The sequence below is a fragment of the Oncorhynchus mykiss genome, chromosome 8 (genome assembly GCF_013265735.2).
Source record: "Oncorhynchus mykiss isolate Arlee chromosome 8, USDA_OmykA_1.1, whole genome shotgun sequence".
Taxonomy (NCBI): Eukaryota; Metazoa; Chordata; class Actinopteri; order Salmoniformes; family Salmonidae; genus Oncorhynchus; species Oncorhynchus mykiss.
In genome coordinates, this window is record NC_048572.1 from 21,231,027 (window position 1) to 21,247,151 (window position 16,125).

Below are 16,125 nucleotides of genomic sequence, written 5' to 3' on the forward strand. Positions count from 1 at the left end.
AACCAACTTTCATATGTTCTAAGCAAGGAACTTAAACGTTAGCTTTCTTACATGGCACATATTGCACTTTTACTCATTGTTTTTGCATTATTTATATGAGACTAAATTGATTTTATTGACGTATTATATTTAGTTAAGTGTTCATTCAGTATTTATCATTACAGATATATAAAAAGCTGATTAAATCGGTATCGGCGTTGAAAAATCATAATCGGTCGACCTCTATTACACACACACACACTACTTAGAATCGACAAATCAGAAGTAAGTTTGTCAGAGTTGTTTATTCATTATACAGCAACCCAGCACTGTTAAGTTTCTAGCCTGTTAATTGGCCAAGAATTGTTAGGCTTTGAATATGACACATTTACCATTTGAGAATGATTGAGCAATGTCATCACTTCAATAGCTTGCCCCAAATGTTGGCTGTAGAGTAATTACATGACAGCAAACACGGTTTCTACAATGTACATCAATAGCCTACATTTCATTAACTATTGATAAAGATTCAAGTTTAAAAATTCATTTAAAATCTATTAATTCCAGCTCGCCAGCTAAAATACAGTAAAAAGTGATAAAAGCACTGGACACTGGATCCAGTAAAGAACAACAACGTGGTACTGTACATCTCGTAGAGGCTCTAAAACAGAGTGATCAATCTGCGTTAGCCAGCTAGCTGACATGGGGCTGAATAGAGGCACCAGGGGAGAGGCTGCAGAAGTGTCCCAGACTGGCCTGAGCACACTGCAGCACCAGGCCTTTCACTGCCTCCAGGTAGAGTGTCTGTCCAGAGTGGAGGTACAGCCACATCACCCTGCTCAGCTGGGCTGGCATGGAGTCTCCATGCAGGCTGTCTGTAAAGAGACACCGTATCAGACAATAGCCCTGCAGTCAGTAAGCATGAAAGCATTTGTGCAGCCATCCACTACAGGAAACCCTCCTAGGAACACTAATACAGTGAGTACCGGTAGTGTAAAAACAAAGGTTAGCTGCTGTGTGTATTTGAAGAACTACAGGTGCAGCATAAGGAACAGACCTGCAAAGCCATTATTTGAAGCTTGTAAACAAGACAAATGGCCCCTTTGGGTGTGTCAATCTATGATCAGGCCCATGGGTCACATAGCTGTTGGCAGGCACAGGTACTAAATCCTAATGAAGGCTTTTACAGTGTTTTGACAACATGTCATGGCCAGGGCCAGTGATGGATGGCTGTAGCACAGCCCAGGTTAAATGTCAAACCATTTGCAGTCAATACCTCCCACCCTGAATGCCTGGAGGGGGGGGGGGGGGGGGGGGATTTCCCCCGATGTACAGGAGAAATGTATACCAACCAAGAACATTTGTTTTGTCACTATCAAATGATAGATCAAATGACGATTAATATCGTCATGTGCAGCTCTATTCAGTCTAAAGCGTTACAGATTGAGCTGACATGCAGTGTTTAACATGAGTGGTCCAAAGCAGGAACATTGAAATTGAAAGGCAATCAGGCTGTAAACCTGAACTTCTGTAATGCAGAAAGAAAGTCCTTCAAGGTTGAAAAAACCTGCCTCAACGCTACAAGTTACACTATACTGAACTAAATAAAATGTTGGTCCCATGTTTCAACTAGGCAAATCAGTTAAGAACACATTCTTATTTACAATGGCAGCCTACCAAAGGCAAAAGTCCTCCTGCGGGGACAGGGATTAAAAATAGACAAATCACAATACTACACAAGAGACCTAAGACAACATAGCAGCAACACATGACATTCAATACACAAAATGCTTATTTCTCAAATTGTGCACAAATCGGTTAAAATACCTGTTAGTGAGCATTTCTCCTTTGCCAAGATAATACAGCCACCTGACAGTTGTGACATATCAAGGAACTGATTATTTATGTCTAAAGCCCTTTTGTTGTAAAATAACTGATTCTGATTAGTTGGGCCTATGCCCTCCCAGGCACATCCATGGCTACACCACTGCCCAGTCATGTGAAAGCCATAGATTAGGCCCCAATTTCTTTCTATTGACTGATTTCTTCATATGAACTGTAACTCAAAATGCAAAGACTAAGTATAGTAAGAACCTAAATGAGAAAGGACAGCGTTGAAGAACTCAATAGAAAGAGGGAAAGCTAAGCGTCAGTCTCCAGAGAACATTATGTGGCTGATTCAGTGGTGGGGGGGGGGGGGGGGGGGGTATAAAGTATACAAAACATAACACCTGCCATGACAGACTGACAGCTATGACCTCATTGATGTCGCTTGTTAAATTCGGGGAGGACAGGTTAAAGGAGGATTTAAGCCTAGAGAAATGTTTGTGAATGTGGGCCATTCAGTGTATACGGGCAAGACAAAAAATATGTCAGTGTCTTTGAACAGGTTATGCCAGGCACACCAGTTTGTCTCAAGAACTGCAATGCTGCTGGGTTTTCCACACTCAAGTTTCCCGTGTATCAAGAGTGGTCCACCACCCAAAGGACATCCAGACAACTTGACACAACTGTAGGAAGCATTGAGTCAACGTGGGCTAGCATTCCTGTGGAACGCTTTTGGCAAAAGGGGGAGCAGCCCAATATTATTAAGGTGTTCCTAATGTTTTGTACACTCAGTGTATACTGGAGAACACAACCTTGTGGCTGATCGGATGGATATATACAGGAGAACAAAGGTTCTACTATACCTTGGGAGATCTTGGTGTCAAACTCCAGCAGAGGGTAGAGGTCCCCAGGCAGCAGCTGTCTGACCCAGGTGTTCTCCTTCATGAAGAACCAGTCATGGACCAGCCTCTTCCTGTGGAGGAAGCCCTGCACGTGGTCTAGGTAAACCATGTTGCCTGACACCAAGTACAGCCTGAGGGATGGCCAGAGTTCAACACTTCAGTCATTTCTAATGGGCATCTCGCTAAAACTAAATTCATTTTAATAAATTACAGAATGCATGGAACTCCTAATGTTCCTGATATAAATTAAACAAGATGAAGTGGTGGGTGGGTGGCCCTGAATTGAGACCCCTAAAAGTAACAAGGAGAGAGTCTTCAGTTTCTTTGAGCATCATTCTTTTAGAAGCAGGGACACATTTTATATGATCAAACCACAGAGGCTGGAAAATAGCACGTGCAAGAAAACAGTGAAGTGCTATGAAGGCAATTTCTCATCTTAGAACAATGAACTGTTCATTATATTCAACACCCAAATCACTAGGGACGTCTACTTTCAGAGAAGTGCTGTGGCCAAAGTAACTTTAAGAGAACGCAAGTTATGCTAACAACCCATTCTCTCCAAAGCCTTAAATTTGGGAGCAGATTATCAGAATATTAAATGACTCACCCAGCCAGGCTCTGAATACTAAGGGCATTTTAAACATTACATTGATACCATTGTGAAAGGCTTTTTATTCTCAAGCAGTCATTAAATTGTCCTGCAGCCAGTCAGTGCTTTTTCAGCTCCTCATCCCTTAAGGCAGGGGAAAAACACCATTTGGAAAAATGTCATTCATCTCTGGGGTAAAAGACTCTAGCTTTGGGTTTGAGTGCTTCTGATGAACTTCACTGTATAGGTCGAGGGGATGAGCGGTCTTCAAGTTCAAACAGATCGACTGACAGTGGATAGCGCTGGGTGCTGCGCTGCAGGCACTGTGTTTGAAGCTACCAGCAGTGCCCCAATACTCACTGCTTTCCCCCCCGGCTTCAAAGCCCTGTCAAAGAGCATACCAGCAGCACACCCCTCAAGTAGTCAAACTCACTTTTAATAGAGTAGAATCACTTTCTAGCTAATCACAACCTCACAGGCCAAATTCACATCAGGTAGCCCAGAATCAGCCAAACACAATGAGTCTTAAAATTGGGAAGGTTATTGAAGTCAAGCAGTGACTGCGAAGAGGTCAAGAGGCTTTTCTAGTTAACAATTTTCTTCCAACCCCAACCAGTAATCCCATATTCCCACAAGAATCTGAAATCCCGATTATGCAGCCCAAACTTTAGAACAGACACATACTTGTAGTAGGGCAGTGTTTCAATCATCTTCCAGTTGACATAGTTTACAGCAGTCTCCTCCAGGGTACACACTCGGGTCATCTGGACCTTGGCCACCTGCCAGAACCTCTCGTGCTCCACCAGGGTCTCCTGCATCTCCCTCCTCAGCAGCAGGTACACACCCTCCAGCGTGTCCTCGTACACCTGCACTCAGTCAACACATATTAACACTTAACATGTAGTGTTGGCTGCTCTTAAGTTTGGTTTCAGCCAGAAGTTGAAATACAAAAACACATGAGCAAACCAAAAGTTTGTGGACAAACTTAAACATCTAATTCCAAAATCATGGGAATTAATATGGAATTGGTCCCCCCTTTGCTGCTATAACAGCCTCCACTCTTCTGGGAAGACTTTCCACTAGACGTTGGAAAATTGCTGCAAGGATTGCTTCCATTCAGCCACAAGAGCATTAGTGAGGTCGGGCGAATAGGCCTGGCTCGTAGTCGGCATTTCATTTCCTCCCAAAGGTGTTTGATTCGGTTGAGGTCAGGGCTCTGTGCAGAAGCACAGAATCTAGAAAGTCATTGTATGCTGTAGTTAGTTTCCCTTCACTGGAACTAAGGGGCCTAGCTCAAACCATAAAAACAGCCCCATACCATTATTCTACCAAATGTTAATTGGCACTATGCATTGGGGCAGGTAGCGTTCCCCTAGCATCCGCCAAACCCAGATTAGTCCATCACACGCCGATGGGGGAGTGAGAGTCATCACTCCGGAGTCTTATGGCGGTGAGCTGTACGCCACTCCTATGACAGTGCCACGTTGAAAATCACTGAGCTCTTGAGTATGGCCAGTCTACTGCCAAAGTTTGTCTATGGAGATTGCGCTCAATTTTATACACCGGTCAGCAACAGGTGTGACTGAAATAGCCAAATACAATCATTTGAAGAGGTGTCCACATATCCCCCTTTATTTTACCAGGTTAGTCTCAGATGAAATATCTATTTTTCAAGAGAAAAGTCAAACATTTCATAGAAACACTGAAGTTTCAACATAAACACTAAGCAGGCAACAATTCAATACAACAGGCTAATAAGTGATCACATCATGAAGGGATTATGGACCAGGGGAGTTGAAACCAGTTTTGAAAAGATAATGTCATTGAGGCAACGGTCATACATAAATTACAGTAGACTCTGCAATATGACAGACAGAAGGTAGACAGCATTGTCAATTTTCACTACTAAGAGCGTTGAGAGCGTGGGGCTCAACTTCCCATGGCTACCATCCTGTAACAGTGAAGCAAATCTGTGCACATACTGTGTGACAGAGTCTTGCATCACGCTCATCTCAATCGGAGGTGCTGCTCATGGCAACATGTCAGTGAGTACCTTTCACAAGTGCTTTTCCATTTCTATAGGTTAATTAAACCAGATGAGAAAACAATCTGTCATAATTGGTTCCATAAGCAGTTTATGTGCCAATCTGATGTTACCAATTCTCTTGGTAACAGTCCTTGACTACTGCTATGGAGTGCATTGTAGCAGCTTAGTTGGAGTCACACATGAAGTGTAATTGAGCAGGACATCACTGATATGTCTATAATACATTTAGCAGCCCATTACATAAGACTGCGTGCTTCCTGCTGCCTGTTCAATCTGTGACTTGTGAAACCACCAGCACAGAGCTAATGCTCTGGAGATGCACACTGATGGAATACTAACGACTACTGAATAGATGCCAAAATGTAATTTGTATAGAAGCAGTCTGAAGGCATCTCATTTTTTCAGCATGGTGCTAAAATCAGTGTGGGCAAAAACATTTCAGTAGGTACACTACTCACTTTCCCTGACACCAAGTCATTAACGGGCAGAATAGAAAGTCCTTTACCATACCTTTTTGCTTTTCAATCTGCCCCAGTCACGCCCTAAAATCCAGGCCACCAGGGATTTGCACATGGAGAAATAGTTTTCCACTGTCTGAATTCCTAGGAGGAAGGACAATAGATACTTGACTAAAGCCAGCAGCCAGAGAGCTCCATAATGAGCCATTTGATCACAGGAGGCCTTGTACAAGACTTGTCAGTACAGAGCACCACAGGGTAACATTGCATGGAGAGGCTTATTCATTGACCTATACTCACTGGTCCAATTAATAATTTAAAGAAATTACACCATTAGTTAGAAATCAAGATGGTATGATATTCTTGAGGCATAGAAAATGAATATAAATACACTTCAGTCATTATGGTTATGACCTGAGGGGGCACTGTTCTAAAACAAATCCAGAACTAAAGATTTAATCCACTCCAAATAAGAGTGTGTGCCATGAATGTGCATAACATTAATACAAAGCAGAATTAAAAGTGGTGCGAGGAGCAATATCTGAAAGCGCTACTTACCCACAGTCTCGTCACCCTGGGCCAGCTTGCCCCGCCAGTAGTCGGAAGTGATGTGATGTAATGAGGCCAGGTATCTGATGTCACACAACGTGCCTCCCCAGGACACCACCTTCCTCTTGCTGTGCTTCTGCCACTGCAGGTAGATGGCCCTGAGCTGCCTGTCGAAGGGCGCTGGCTGGCGGAACAACCAGTAGGTGAAGAGCCACTGGAACCGACACTGGCTGTACTGACTGAACATGGCCTCCAGCTCACAGTGGTCTGGTAGGGTAGAAGTCCACATCAGGGTAGAAACCTTTAGCTCAAGTGGATGCACTGTGTCGAGGGCTAAAGTTGCATTTATGTTCCAATACATCTAAAGCCAGCTGAGCCCCAAAACATGACTCATTTATCAATGGACATAGATCAATGCCTGTCTGCCACTTAGTTTGTAAGTACTTTGGTATCATAAGATACAAGGGAGGCCTGAAGGCCATTAGCTGCCTTACCTATAGGCTTAGGCTGTTAGTTTAAGAAGGAATACGAAGGGCAGGGCTTCAGTCCAGAGAGTAGAAAATGATTTATAATCCAGAGGGAGACAGCTCAGACTGAAACCATGCGTCTAGTTTCTGCTCCGCATATCAGCTGAACCACTTTGAAGCAGCTCAGCAGAGCAAAAAGATATACTTTTTTTTACCTTGATGTCTTCCATCATAAACCAAAACCCAGCAAGGGGGATATGGCTCAGAAAGGTATTCGAGTAAAATGGCAATTTCGTGCTTCCCAGTACAACATTCAAGAGATTGGGTATGATGAGTAAGATCAGAGCTGTGTTTTGAAGATGAAATAAAGTCATTGCTTATAGGTGTGGTGTCAACTTCAAAAAAAAAACAGAACATTATCTTTACCCATTGGGAACAGCCATATTTCTGGACAGAATTCACAAGTAAGTTGGCCATAGATACAGCACAACAATCAGGAGCCTTCATCTGCACTGCCAAAAAGTCAATCTGAATAACAATATGGCAGCAGGCTCATAGCTGGCAATAAAGGACAGAACCACCTTTGAGTCACATTGCAGTCACCGTAAAGAGATTGCAATTCATAACTGGTTGTAGAAAGCAGACATCTTAATTATCCCAGCAACAACCCACCTTTAGCAAATGAACAGAGTATTGCCTGAACAAAGGGCACTAATGAAAAGCTAAAAGTGGTATGGCCCATACAACCTACCATTGCTCTGTTGGTTGAGAACATGCTGGAAAACCTTGGCAATGCTTCCATGGTGCTCAAGGGCCAAGGCATACAGCTCCTTCCATTCGAACTTCAGCATTCTGCCCTCATCCTCATCTTTCTCTGCCAAAGAACAAAACACTTGCAATATTAACGCGACCAACATTCCTCCACTACCTGACAAACCTTGTTTAGATTCAAGGAGTTTAGCCACATGCACAGGGTTGCAGATGTACATGCAGGCTACAGTGAAGAGCCTAAGCGCCGAGCCCCAACAATGCAGGTCACAGGGAAGAACACAAATACACATATTAATCATATTAACGTGTTAAATTACCATTGGGGTGGTGCAGGAAGGGGGACAGGGGAGCAGGTAGCTAACTAGTGGCAGCTATTCAGAAGCCTGATGGTCTGGGGGGGGGGGGGGGCAATTTTAATATCAAGACAAGGGGTGGCAATTCCTAGGAGCCAAACTGCTAATATGAATACAGCTTTACATCTTCCTAAAATAAATTAACTTACCTTGGACTTTACCTTCCAACACTTCCTTCTCAATTCCCCATAAGCTCTCTATGTCGGTGCAAGGCAGTCTCACGGAGGGCAGAGGAACAGTCTCTTCCAGAACCAGCCACTGGACCCAGTACTTGTGTGGTGGGAATGGGATCTCTGCAAAGAGCTTCTCCTGAAGAGACCGGTTACAATGCAGGTTTCTAAAGAGAGTTCGCCACATGAAGACCAAACGGAAGGCACTCTTGGCAGAGATGGAGCAGGCGGCGGTGGCAAACGGGACTCCAAATGAGGTCTGCGTAGAGAGAAGAAAAAGCCTAGTGAACATGCAATGCTAGCTACAGATTGTTAGACCAGACATGATTCAACCAAAGACTTGGTATCCATTTTACAGAACTCTTAGTGTTTGGTGTAGCACAGAATTTGACTAACCTTAGCGATACAGTCCTCATTCTCAATTCACAGAAATAGGAGTCTCAAAATGTCCATGTCCAGTTCGCATTGAGAAAATGCAAACGATATTTTGCACGAAGTAATCCAAAAACGTGTAAATCTTCTCTCATGACATGCAGCACATCAGGGTGGACACCCACTAGCCCTTGATCATGGCTAGGTTCCATTACATTAAACATAAGTAATTGGACCATAGTGTCTTCTGTACAGGGGATTTTTGTTGAAGATGCACTATGCAAAATTCACAATGCCATTTCCTGGCTGCTGAAACTAATGTTTGCGACAAAACAAGCAAGATGGTCCAATGACTCCACTAAACCGCTGTGAAATCTTTCTCTAACCAGAACTAAGCCAAACTAAATTTAATGGAAAGCATAGAAGTGGCACAGAACAGATCTACCACTTCTTATACTTAATAAGACCGAGCTTTAACATTTGTGAATTTGGTCAGTCACCCAAAAAGTAACAAATTGCAGCTTTAAGACCCCTGACGCTGGGACTGAACATTAACAGACATTGCATGCAGTAAGGTTTGGGAAACATAATAACCTTATTTCATATCAGAGAGAAATAATATTCCCAAAACGGTTCAACTGACGCACCTTTACAGGGTTAGGGTTCCCACACGGTCATAGTTTCATGTTACAGCACTTGTTCACAGAAACCCTGTGCTAATTAGCCATCTGCTCATCCAAAAGGACGCAGATGGATAATTACTACGACCCCACAAACGTGTTGTCACTAAAAACTACTGTCCGCTGCAACTTAAATTGTGAAATGATTTTCATGTGATCGAAAAGTAGAAAGGATGTATGTTATTAAAACTGTACAGAGATGATCGAGTCACGGATGTGTATTGGCTTCCCGAGCCAATTCGCCGTTAAACGCTATATGTAAGGACCTTAGACAATAAGGAGTAACGTTAAGGCCTTTAGTCCGATATTGGGCTAGACACTCAGTCTCTTTCAATGAGAGAAGACTTGAAATAAACATCGCAACACACTCATTGTTAGATTACTTAATGGAGAAAAAAAAAATTTACGGAGTATTTTCAAACATTCAAACAGATCCACTGCAATTGGACAGACATTGACTCTTTCTGCGAATCGAGGGCAACGGCAGTATCGCTAAAGTTAATGTACTACACCATATAGTACCTATCCTGTAACTACTAGTAATATATACAAATGTTGGTTAAATTAAATTACCTTGTGTAAGTCTGTAGTTGGGGCAATGCATAGTCAACCAACTTCATTCAAAAGAGGATCAGCAAATTTCAGGCCTACATAAAAGAAAATACTAAAGTCTAATTCAATGTACATTACCTGGAAGTGTTTTGTCCACAGTGAGTTGCAGGAACAAACTCGAAACAGGGTTCGGCAGGTGCTCCCAACTCTCAAGAGAGACGTGGGATCCAGCCGTCGTAGGATGAGAATAAAGACTTCGTCACTTAAGTCTAGTATCCCCGTTTCGGAGCGTCCATGTGTGTCCTCACTTTCATCTGTGACCTCGAATGAAGTCGCGGATAAAAGCGAGAACTGTCCCTGCAACTCATCCTCCGAACTATCCTCACGAAGTGCCATATTTGCCACCTGCCAAAGTCGGCCATGCTTGAGAGGAATTTAAGGTTTAGGAACGTACCATTGTTGCAGTCAAACGGGAAATCACCAGGGAGTTTAACACCTGGGCACGAGCTTGCCTGGCGCGCCGAGTAAGTGGGGTTCGCCTAGTGAGCTACCAAATGATGAATAGGCTTTTCCAAAGGGCAAACTAACCCGGTGCGATCTAAATCAAGCGCACCTATTCTGGTTGTACCATTCAATTATGTATATAGGTAGCCCACCATTCCATTAGGTAAATTTGACTTTCCATCTAATTGCGTGGTGATCATCAGGATTTTACAGTTAATACATTACCACAGACAATCCATTTAGAAAATGGCAATATCAAATGGTAATTTAACTCCTTCCCAGTGGTGACCTGTTTAGAGCCCCACATTTTTAGCAGAAATTAAGAGGATGTTTCATGTTTTGCATGTTATTTTGGCATGAATGTGTGCCACATATCAGTTTGCAAACAATATAAAAAATTCATAAATAATTGAGTTCATAAAGCTGCAAACAAACATGGCCTCTTTTTTGCTTTTTGGAATAAGGCAGCTCCAAAATGCAGGTGTTTCAGCCTAGCTCAGTGCTTTCCGAGTGGGACAGGCACTGCATCTCAGTGCTAAGAGTGTGTCACTGCAGTCCCTGGTTCGAATCCAGGCTGCATCACATCCGGCCATAATTGGGAGATCCATAGGGCGGTGCACAGTTGGCCCAGAGTCGTCGGGGTAGGCTGTCATTGTAAATAAGAATTTGTTCTTAACTGACTTGCCAAGTTAAATAAAGGTTAAATGAAAAAATAAATAATACAAATTGAAAAATGTCAGTGGTGGGGCAGCCAGCGGAAAATACAGAGCGTAGGGGTTGGTAATGTTCTCTAGCTGTGCCGTGATTGGCTCAGTGTTCTGTCACAGGATATTGATAGCACTTTATAGGCCTAACATAAGACAGCAACCTTTCCTTTAAACTTTTGGCAATGTTATGATTGTGTATTGTATTTGAAGTGCAATGCACTATGCAAAGTAAGAGATAAATGATGTGGTTTCTCTGATATTCCATATACAGGTAAGTGCCAAAATAAAGGAAACACGAGTAAATTAGGGTTATAAAGTATATTGAAAGCAGGTTCTTCCACACAGGTGTGGTTTTCTGAGTTAATTAGGCAATTAACATACCATCATACTTAGAGTCGTGTATAAAAATGCCCAGTTGCCCATTATTTTGGCTGCATCTCAGTGACTTTGAAAAATGTGTCTCAAAGGAGCATAGGGGTTTTAAAGGGTGTGTGTCTGTCTGTCTGTCTGTCTTTCTGTCACCAGATCTCAACCCAATTAAACACTTATGGGAGATTCTGGAGCAGTGCCTGAGACAAGGGTTTTCCACCACTATCAACCAAACGCCAAATAATAGAGTTCCAGATACTTGTAGAATCTATGCCAAGGCACATTGAAGCTGTTCTGGTGGCTCAACTCCCTATTATGACACTATGAGGGTGTTTCCTTTATTTTGTCAGTTACCTGTAGACTGATATTGTTTTAATATCTTGCTGCATATGTGCGGACCCACTTTAGCATTTCATATAACGTTTTGAAAAAACCTACAGTACCAGTCAAAAGTCAAAAGTCAAAAGTTTGAACACACCTATATCATTTTCTACATTGTAGAATAATAGTGAAGACATCAAAACTATGAAATAACACATGGAATCATGTAGTAACCAAAAAAGTGTGAAATACATTCTTGAAAGTAGCCACCCTTTGCCTTGAAGACAGCTTTGCACACTCTTGGCATTCTCTCAACCAGCTTCATGAGGTAGTCACCTGGAATGCATTTCAATTAACAGGTGTGCCTTGTTAAAAGTTAATTTGTGGAATTTATTTCCTTTAATGCGTTTGAGCCAATCAGTTGTGTTGTGACAAGGTAGGGGTGGTATACAGAAGACAGCCTTATTTGGTAAAAGACCAAGTCCGTATTATGACAAGAACAACTCACATAAGCAAAGAGAAATGACAGTCCATCATTACTTTAAGACATGAAGGTCAGTAAATGCAGAATATTTCAAACTTTGAACTTTCTTCAAGTGCAGTCGCAAAAACCATCAAGCAATGTGATGAAACTGGCTCTCATGAGAACCGCCACAGGAAAGGAAGACTCACGAGTTACCTCTGCTGCAGAAGATACATTCATTAGAGTTAACTGCACCTCAGATTGCAGCCTAAATACAGTTGAAGTCAGAAGTTTACATACACCTTAGCCAAATACATTTAAACTCAGTTTTTCGCAATTCCTGACATTTAATCCAAGTAAAAATTCCATGTCTTAGGCCAGTTAGGATTACCACTTTATTTTAAGAATGTGAAATGTCAGAATAATAGTTGAGAGAATGATTTATTTCTGCATTTATTTCTTTCATCACATTCCCAGTGGGTCAGAAGTTTGCATGCACTCAATTAGTATTCGGTAGCATTGCCTTTAAATTGTTTAACTTGGGTCAAATGTTTCAGGTAGCCTTTCACAAGCTTCCCACAATTGGGGGAATTTTGGCCCATTCCTCCTGACAGAGCTGGTGTAACTGAGTCAGGTTTGGAGGCCTCCTTGCTCGCACACGCTTTTTCAGTTCTGCCCACACATTTTCAATGCGATTGCGGTCAGGGCGTTGTGATGGCCACTCCAATACCTTGACTTTGTTATCCTTAATCCATTTTGCCACAACTTTGGAAGTATGCTTGGAGTCATTGGTCGCAAATGGTTCTTCAAAATGGACAATCTTTAACTTCCTGACTGATGTCTTGAAATGTTGCTTCAATATATCCACATAATTTCCTACCTCATGGTGCCATCTATTTTGTGAAGTGCACCAGTCCCTCCTGCAGCAAAGCACCCCCACAACATGATGCTGCCACCCCCATGCTTCACAGTTGGGATGATGTTCTTCGGCTCGCAAGCCTCCCCATTTTCCTCAAAACATAACGATGGTTATTATTGTCACGTCTGCCCCCCCGGCACTTCAGGGCGCCAGGCTGCCCTGCTTCACTCACTCCTATCATCTATTACGCACACCTGCCTTCCCTCATCACGTGCATCAGCGATATTGGACTCACCTGGACTCACTCATCATCTGTCTATTTCTTCCCCTATATTTGTCAGTTCCCTTGCTCTGTTCCCTGCTGATGCATTGATTGTTTTTTGTCTTTGTTTTCTTGTATGCTTATGCTATTCCTGTCTCGTTCCATGTTTGTTCCTTATTAAATGTTAGTCTCCCTGTACCTGCTTCGTCTCTCCAGCGTCAACTCATGTGACAGAATGCATCAGCCATCATACGAAGCATCGGGGAGTACTGGCATTCCGGTTGGTATGGCGGCATCGGCTCAGGGTCGCAACGGATGGAACCGTGGGTGCTTAGTCGGGCTTCTACGAAATAGCTGGCTAGAGAGGTTTCCTTGCCCCTGTTGGCTCAGATGGCACCCATCCTACATCGGGCCTCAGCCAGATCGTCAGTTCTTGTTCACCCAGCCGGTCCAGAAGTTTTTGGGGTTTTGTTTATTGGTGACATCGGGGTGGATTCCGCAGCCAATGGAACCAGGGGTGCCTAAGCCCCCCCCCCCCCCCCCCCCCGGCACTTGACAGCACCAGGCCCTTCACTCACTTCTATCATCTATTACGCACACTTGCCTTCCCTTGTGATGCGCATCAGCGATATTGGACTCACCTGGACTCACTCATCATCCGTTTTTTTCCTCACATATATTTGTCAGTTCCCTTGCTCTGTTCCCTGCGGATGCACTGATTGTTTTTTGTCTTTGTTTCTTGTATACTGATGCTGTTCTTGTCTCGTTCAATATTAAATGTTTGACTCTCCATACCTGCTTCGTCAACTCATGTGACAATTATGGCCAAACAGTTCTATTGTTGTTTCATCAGACCAGAGCACATTTCTCCAAAAAGTACAATCTTTGTCCCCATGTGCAGTTGCAAACCGTAGTCTGGCTTTTTTTATGGCGGTTTTGGAGCAGTGGCTTCTTCTTTGCTGAGTGGCCTTTCAGGTTATGTCGATATAGGACTCGTTTTACTGTGGATATAAATACTTTTGTACCGGTTTCCTCCAGCATCTTCAGAAGGTCCTTCCTGTTCTGGGATTGATTTGCACTTTTCGCACCAAAGTACGTTCATCTCTAGGAGACAGAACGCATCTCCTTCCTGAGCGGTATGATGACTGCGTGGTCCCATGGTGTTTATACTTGCGTACTATTGTTTGTACAGCTGAACGTGGTACCTTCAGGCGTTTTGAAACTGCTCCCATGGATGAACCAGACTTGTGGAGGTCTACAATTTATTTTCTGAGGTCTTGGCTGATTTCTTTTGATTTCCCCATGATGTTAATCAAAGAGGCACTGAGTTTGAAGGTAGGCCTTGAAATACATCCACAGGTACACCTCCAATGGACTCAAATGTTGTCAATTAGCAAATCAGAAGCTTCTAAAGCCATGAAATAATTTTCTGACATTTTCTAAGCTGTTTGAAGGCACAGTCAACTTAGTGTATGTAAACTTCTGACCCACTGACATTGTGATACAGTGAATTATAAGTGAAATAATCTGTAAACAATTGTTGGAAAAATGACTTGTGTCATGCACAAAGTAGATGCCCTAACCGACTTGCCAAAACTATAAGTAATTTGTGGAGTGGTTGAAAATAGTGTTAATATCTCCAACCTAAGTGTATGTAAACTGTAAATGCTTCACAAAGTTCAAGAAACCGACACATCTCAACATCAACTGTTCAGAGGAGGCTGCTTGAATCAGGTCTTCATGGTCGAATTTCTGCAAAGAAACCACTACTAAAGGACACCAATAAGAAGAAGAGGCTTGCTTGGTCCATTAAACACGAGAAATGGACATTAAACCTGTGGAAATGTGGTTCCAACCAGCGTGTCTTTGTGAGATGCAGAGTAGGTGAATGGATGATCTCCGCATCTGGGGTTTCCATTGTGAAGCATGGAGGAGGAGGTGTGATAGTGTGGGGGTGCTTTGCTGGTGACACTGTCAGTGATTTAATTAGAATTCAAGGCACACTTAGCAGCTTGGCTACCACAGCATTCCGCAGCGATACGCCATCCCATCTGGTTTGCGCTTAGTGAGACTATCATTTGTTTTTCAACAGGACAATGAACCAAAACACACCTCCAGGCTGTGTAAAGGCTATTTTACCAAGGATAGTGATGGAGTGCTGCATCAGATTGCCTCCACAATCACCTGACCTCAACCCAATTGAGATGGCTTGGGATGAGTTGGACCGCAGAGTGAAGGAAAAGCAGCCAACAAGTTCTCTAACAAGTGCTGATATGTGGGAACTCCTTCCTCATGAAGCTAGTTGAGAGAATGCCAAGTGTGTGCAAAGCTGTCATCAAGGGTGGCTACTTTGAAGAATCTAAATCTAAAATATATTTTGATTTGTTTAACACTTGTTTTTTACTACATGATTCCATGTGTTATTTCATAGTTTTGATGCCTTCACTATTATTCTCCAATGTAGAAAATAGTAAAAATAAAGAAAAACCCTTCAATGAGTAGGTGTCCACACTTTTGACTGGTACTGTATATAAATAAATATTGCAGTCTGAAGTCCCTATGACCAAGGCGCATTTGCTCGGACTGCCAAAATGAATGTTACAATGTTCTACATACTGTATTCCAGAATATAATAAAAATGAACAGCTAAATGAACAGTTGACTGTTTCAACATGACCTGCTCTTCTGCTGTTTTAGTTGTGGACCTGCACAGTGATGAGCTCCATCATGAATTGTGGATGATGTTATCTGTATATGCCCAACCATTCACTCAACAATATTCAGTTGCAAATAGTGCTCATGTTTCTGTGTTTCTATGCGCAAATCTTCACCAAAACCCCAAATCGCTATGAAAATACGTTGAATAATGTTCCTGGTATCATGTTTTGAGTGGTGTGATTTTTCTTAAAACCGAATTCTCAGCG

At 42.7% G+C, this 16,125-nt stretch overlaps 1 protein-coding gene across 1 annotated transcript; it reads right to left on the bottom strand.

Moving 5' to 3' along the window:
• Positions 1 to 265: 265 nt before the first annotated feature.
• si:dkeyp-114g9.1 (oocyte-specific F-box protein) lies at positions 266 to 10,124 on the bottom strand. Its single transcript, NM_001197208.2, is given in 8 exon segments — positions 266 to 854; positions 2,670 to 2,839; positions 3,982 to 4,163; positions 5,855 to 5,946; positions 6,361 to 6,618; positions 7,570 to 7,692; positions 8,092 to 8,371; positions 9,855 to 10,124. Coding segments are annotated over 8 exon segments (1,545 nt in total). The 5' UTR covers positions 10,113 to 10,124; the 3' UTR covers positions 266 to 672.
• Positions 10,125 to 16,125: the final 6,001 nt, after the last annotated feature.